The sequence below is a fragment of the Parasteatoda tepidariorum genome, chromosome 5 (assembly GCF_043381705.1).
Source record: "Parasteatoda tepidariorum isolate YZ-2023 chromosome 5, CAS_Ptep_4.0, whole genome shotgun sequence".
NCBI lineage: Eukaryota > Metazoa > Arthropoda > Arachnida > Araneae > Theridiidae > Parasteatoda > Parasteatoda tepidariorum.
In genome coordinates, this window is record NC_092208.1 from 35661306 (window position 1) to 35667633 (window position 6328).

The 6328-nt window shown below is 35.5% G+C and overlaps 1 protein-coding gene across 1 annotated transcript; it reads left to right on the forward strand.

The window, feature by feature from the left end:
- The first annotated feature begins 1476 nt into the window (after window positions 1–1476).
- On the forward strand, window positions 1477–2346 carry LOC122269474 (uncharacterized). The gene is made up of 2 exons (XM_071181027.1): window positions 1477–1593; window positions 1711–2346. Exons 1-2 carry the CDS (start codon window positions 1477–1479, stop codon window positions 2344–2346), a joined length of 753 nt encoding a protein of 250 aa, XP_071037128.1.
- The last annotated feature ends 3982 nt before the right edge of the window (window positions 2347–6328 follow it).

The window sequence follows — 6328 nt, forward strand, 5'->3', positions numbered from 1 at the left end:
GAAACATCAAGAATGAGAAGAAAAAAAAATTAAAATAATAATCAATAAAAATTCAAGAAATTGTTTTATGAGAATTGAAAAAAAAATTAACACAAAAGGATACATGAAAAAGTTCGAATTAATCTTAGGAGATATTTTGAAAACTGCAACATCAGAGATGAAAGTGCGTTGAAATTCCATGAACAAAATTCCAAAAGCAAAGACGAGAGCTGCTAGGGAAAAAATTTGCTTCTTCGTTAAGATGAATCGTAAATTAACACTGAATGGAGAAATTGAAGCTTATTTTTCTTTGAGTTCTGAGTAGGTGGGAGGGAATGTCAAACATCTAAGGAGATCATCGTAAACCATTCCGTTCATATATAAACAAAATTAATGAATGAAAGTCTAATTGTTTTTATTTGTTAATATCCCAGTGGAGAACATAACAGGGTTATTGCAGAAAGAATTTTTCATTTGAGAAACAAAAAATTTTGGTTTTATTCCCTGCACAATTTTGTGTAATTTTTTTTTCTTCTCCTTTTTATTTTAATTCCGTAAGAAATTTTAAACAATATTTTTTTTTCTTCTCTGCAGAATTATTTTCAAACGATGTATTTCTCGTATTTTGGAGGTGGAAGAAATACTTATGATTTTCCCCTTTACAAATCAAATCAAATCTGGCATGACTGTGAGTAGGAATTTTGTTACGAACTCAGATTTGTAGTAAAAGAGATAATAAATCATAGTGGTATATTTGTCCATCCTTTTTTTTATTTAGTTAAAATAAAATGTATTCTATATTTTTGACCTTTATTAAATCGCTTACAGTAATTGCATCAGAAATATATATAGTGTTTTGATCATTTTTGGAAAATAATGCTACGAATTTTTATGTTTTTTTTCTTTTCAGAAAAAATCTCGATGTCTTTCATTGCTCAGTTAATACTTTTGATATTTTCATGATTTTTTTTTTTAAAGAAACATATTCCGACACATGTATTTTATCAATTTATCAAGCATTACCGTAGCATTCGGATCGGGGAATATAAGAATCTCCCAAAACAGAAAAATTATACATTAAATTTTTCCTTAACTTAAACTTTTTTTATTCTTCATTTATTTTTGTAATTAATTTTTAACAACGCAATTTAAATATATAGCATGTTATTCTTAGCTTTAAAGCACACACGTGCTATAATTGGTAGACCCGGACTTAAACTTTAAGTTGATTCTTTAATTAATCGGAACTTTCCTAGCAATATAATGAATTTAAATCTATTAGCAATATGTTTATTTTAATTTTATTCATATTCTTTTTTATGTTCAAAACTTTGTATGTTATACCCACGTGTTTGTGTCGGATTCTGTGGTAGTACTGTGCGCGTTTTTTTGTATCTCGTGGATTAATGTGTATATAGCGTAGGGAATGCTTTAAAATTAATTTATAAATATTTTACCTCTATTCTATTCATTGTTTTGATTTTTTTTTGTCAAAAAATGCCGGAAAACGAACGGCCAGGAGACGTGGTGAATGAAGGAGCTGAAGTTAACATTCAACCTTCTCAAATTTCTCGCGTAGCAATTAAACCACCTCCATTTTGGAAAAATAATCCCGTGTTATGGTTTGCACAGTTAGAATAGCAATTTTCAATTTCTCAAATTTCTACCGACGCTACCAAATTTCATCACGTTGTAGCGGCCATTGAATCTGATATACTTAACTCTGTTCAGGATTTAGTTTTAAACCCACCTGCTGCAAACAAATATACAGCTTTAAAAAATCGCTTAATTAGTATTTTTTCTGAGAGTGAAGCTTCTAAAATTAGAACACTTTTGCAAGGACTAGAGTTAGGTGATCAACGTCCCTCCTATTTGTTAGCTCGAATGCGAGAACTAGCAGGATCTCATCTTAGCGAAAACATTCTTAAATCGCTGTGGTTAGCCAGATTGCCTCAAAATATACAAGCTTTTCTTGCTGCTTCAAACGAAAATTTAACTCAATTAGCGGCAATGGCTGATAAGATTATTGAACTCGCTAGCCCTATTCAAATAAATTCTGCTGAATCAGTTGTAACTAGCGCTAATCCTACACTTTCTGATCAAATTTCTGAACTTACTAAACAAATTAATGAACTAAAAACTAGTTTTCAGGAAGCTCAGCAAAATAGACAAGGACGTGAGCGAACTAATACCTATAGGGGTAATAGAAATCATAGTAGGTCCCGTTCTAGACAAAATTATTACCGTGAACCACAGAATAACATGTGTTTTTATCACACCAACTTTGGAGATAGAGCTAGAAAATGCAATCCCCCATGTACTTTTCAAAATTCGGGAAACCAACAGGGCAGCCACTCCAGGCCATGAGTGGCGAACGCCATATTGATCGTATTTATTTGGCCGATCCCTCTACGAAATTAAAATTTTTGATAGACACAGGCGCAGATGTTTTAGTCATTCCGAAATTTTGTCCAAAAGCTAATTATCCAGAAACTTTGGTCCTATATGCAGCAAATGGTTCTAAAATCCAAACATATGGTACTAAATTAATAAATCTTAGTTTAAATTTACGCAGGAAATTTTCTTGGAACTTTATTATAGCCGATGTAACTCAGGCAATCATTGGTGTTGATTTTTTAAATCATTTTAATTTATTGGTTGATGTTCGTAACAACTGTTTAATTGATAAATTAACTAATTTAAAATCAACTGGTTTCCCCTCAAATAAATCAACTCAAATTACAGAAGTTACTCCAGTTCTAAATAATTCACCTTTTCAGCAAATTTTAAATGAATTTCCATCGTTGACAAACCCTTCAATAGTAAAAAAACTAAATTCCGAATGGCTGGTTTATCACCATATTGAGACTCTCGGACAACCCGTTTATGCGAAACCCAGAAGACTCTCATCCGATATCCTTGAGGCAGCAAAGAAAGAAATTGAGTATTTGTTAGAACAGGGAATTATTCGCCCATCAAAAAGCCCCTGGGATAGTCCGCTTCACATGGTAAAGAAAGCAAATGGTGATTGGAGACCATGTGGGGATTATCGTCGTGTTAATGCAATAACCGTCCCCGACCGATATCCCGTTCCACATATCCAAGATTGTACGCAACAATTCGAGGGCATGACAATATTTTCAACTCTAGATTTAACCCGAGCGTACCACCAAATTCCTATTTTTCCTGGGGATATTCCAAAAACAGCGGTTACAACGCCATTTGGCCTCTTTGAATATGTATATATGCCCTTTGGCTTGAGAAACGCTGGTCAAACTTTTCAAAGGTATATACATCAAGTTTTGTCAGGGTTTAATTTTTGTATCCCATATTTTGACGATTTGTTTATTGCATCCAAAAATGCAGATGAACACAGAGAACATTTAAGACAAATTTTCACTAGGCTTGAAGAACACGGGTTAAAACTTAANTCAAATTATAGAAATTACTCCAGTTCTAAATAACTCACCTTTTCAGCAAATTTTAAATGAATTTCCATCGTTGACAAACCCTTCAATAGTAAACAAACTAAATTCCAAATCGCTGGTTTATCACCATATTGAGACTCTCGGACAACCCGTTTATGCCAATCCCAGAAGACTCTCACCCGATATTCTTGAGGCAGCAAAGGAAGAATTTGAGTATTTGTTAGAACAGGGAATTATTCGCCCATCAAAAAGCCCCTGGGCTAGTCCGCTTCACATGGTAAAGAAAGCAAATGGTGATTGGAGGCCATGTGGGGATTATCGTCGTGTTAATGCAATAACCGTCCCCGACCGATATCCCGTTCCACATATCCAAGATTGTACACAACAATTTGAGGGCATGACGATATTTTCAACTCTAGATTTAACCCGAGCGTACCTCCAAATTCCTGTTTTTCCTGGGGATATTCTAAAAACAGCGGTTACAACGCCATTTGGCCTCTTTGAATAGGTATATATGCCCTTTGGCTTGAGAAACGCTGGTCAAACTTTTCAAAGGTATATACATCAAGTTTTGTCAGGGTTTAATTTCTGTATCCCATACTTTGATGATTTGTTTATCGCATCCAAAAATGCAGATGAACACAGAGAACATTTAAGACAAATTTTCACAAGACTTCAAGAACACGGGTTGAAACTTAACCCTTCAAAATGTGCTCTCGGTAAACCGCAAGTTTCATTTTTAGGGTTCTTAATTACACCATCGGGCTTGAAGCCTTTACCCGAGAAGGTGAAAACGATAATCGATTACCCCCAACCGAAAGATATTGCGGAGCTTCGCAGATTTTTAGCAATGATTAATTTTTATCGGCGATTTTTACCAAATGCAGCTCAAACCCAAGCCCCATTGCACGATTTTTTGAAAAACTCCAAGAAAAATGATATAACTTTGATCCCTTGGAACGATGTCGCAGTGGAAGCATTTAATAAATGTAAACTTAAATTAGCCAATTCTGCTACTTTGTCATATTTTTCTCCTAATCATAATTTATCAATAATGGTAGATGCATCTGATTCTGCCATAGGTTCTGTGTTGCAATCCCACACACCATCTGGCATCCGCCCAATAGCATTCCATTCTCGTAAATTAATCGCAACAGAAAAAAACTACAGCACTTATGATAGGGAGTTATTAGCCATTTACAGTACAATAAAGCATTTCAGGTATATTTTAGAAGCCCGACAGTTTATCATATTTACTGATCATCGCCCTTTAATTTTCGCCTTCAATAAAAAATCCGAATCTTGTTCTCCACGCCAACTTCGGCAGTTAGACTTTATTGCACAGTTCAGCACAGATATCAGACACATTTCCGGTTCGAGTAACACTGTTGCAGATGCTCTTTCTAGAGTAAACGCAATTAACCTTACCACAACTGATCTTAAAAGCTTAGCCGATAGTCAAAAGACTGATGAGGAACTCAAAATTTTAATCTCTTCTAAAAACTTATCAATAGATTTAAAACCTTTTAAAATGGGAAATAATCTCGAAATCTTCTGTGATGTCAGTAAGGAAAAAGTACGATCATATATACCCAAGAAACTTCGCCATGAAGTATTCTGCTCATTGCACAACTTATCGCACCCTGGTATACGCGTTACCAAGCGTCTAGTGCAAGATAGATTCATATGGCCGTCCATGATGAAAGACGTAACAGAATGGACTCGTTCCTGCCTATCTTGCCAACGAAATAAGGTCCAAAGACACACCGTAAGTCCATTACAGCCTTTCAACCTACCTTCTGAGAGATTCCAGCACGTGCATATTGACTTAGTTGGACCCCTTCCACCCTCTGATGGTTTTAACTATTTGCTGACGTGTGTTGATCGCTACACTAGGTGGCCGGAGGCCATCCCTCTCAGTGACGTCTCAGCGGAAACAGTATCCAAGGCCTTCGTCGCTCATTGGGTATCTCGCTTTGGAGTGCCTGCTATCTTGACTACAGACCAAGGCCGACAATTTCAATCCCACCTCTTCTCCTGCCTGAAGTCTATGTTTGGAATACAGCGAATCCGCACAACCCCCTACCATCCTTCTTCAAACGGTATGGTTGAACGGTTCCACCGTTCTCTGAAACAAGCTCTTCNACCAAAAAATATTGCAGAGCTTCGCAGATTTTTAGCAATGATTAATTTTTATCGGCGATTTTTACCAAATGCAGCTCAAACCCAAGCCCCATTACACGATTTTTTGAAAAACTCCAAGAAAAATGATAAAACTTTGATCCCTTGGAACGATGTCGCAGTGGAAGCATTTAATAAATGTAAACTTAATTTAGCCAATTCTGCAACTTTGTCATATTTTTCCCCTAATCATAATTTATCAATAATGGTGGATGCATCTGATTCAGCCATAGGTTCTGTGTTACTATCCCACACACCATCTGGCATCCGCCCAATAGCATTCCATTCTCGTAAATTAACCGCAACAGAAAAAAACTACAGCACTTATGATAGGGAGTTATTAGCCATTTATTGTACTATAAAACACTTTAGGTATATTTTAGAAGCCCGACAGTTTATCATATTTACTGATCATCGCCCTTTAATCTTCGCCTTCAATAAAAAATCCGAATCTTGTTCTCCACGCCAACTTCGGCAGTTAGACTTTATTGCACAGTTTAGCACAGATATCAGACACAATTCCGGTTCGAATAACATTGTTGCAGATGCTCTTTCTAGAATAAGCGCAATTAACCTTTCCACAACTGACTTAAAAAAACTTAGCCGATTGTCAAAAGACTGATGAGGAACTAAAAATTTTAATCTCTTCTAATAATAATTCAATAGATTTAAAACCTTTCAAAATGGGAAATAATATTGAAATCTTCTGCGATGTCAGTAAGGAAAAAGTTCGTCCTTAT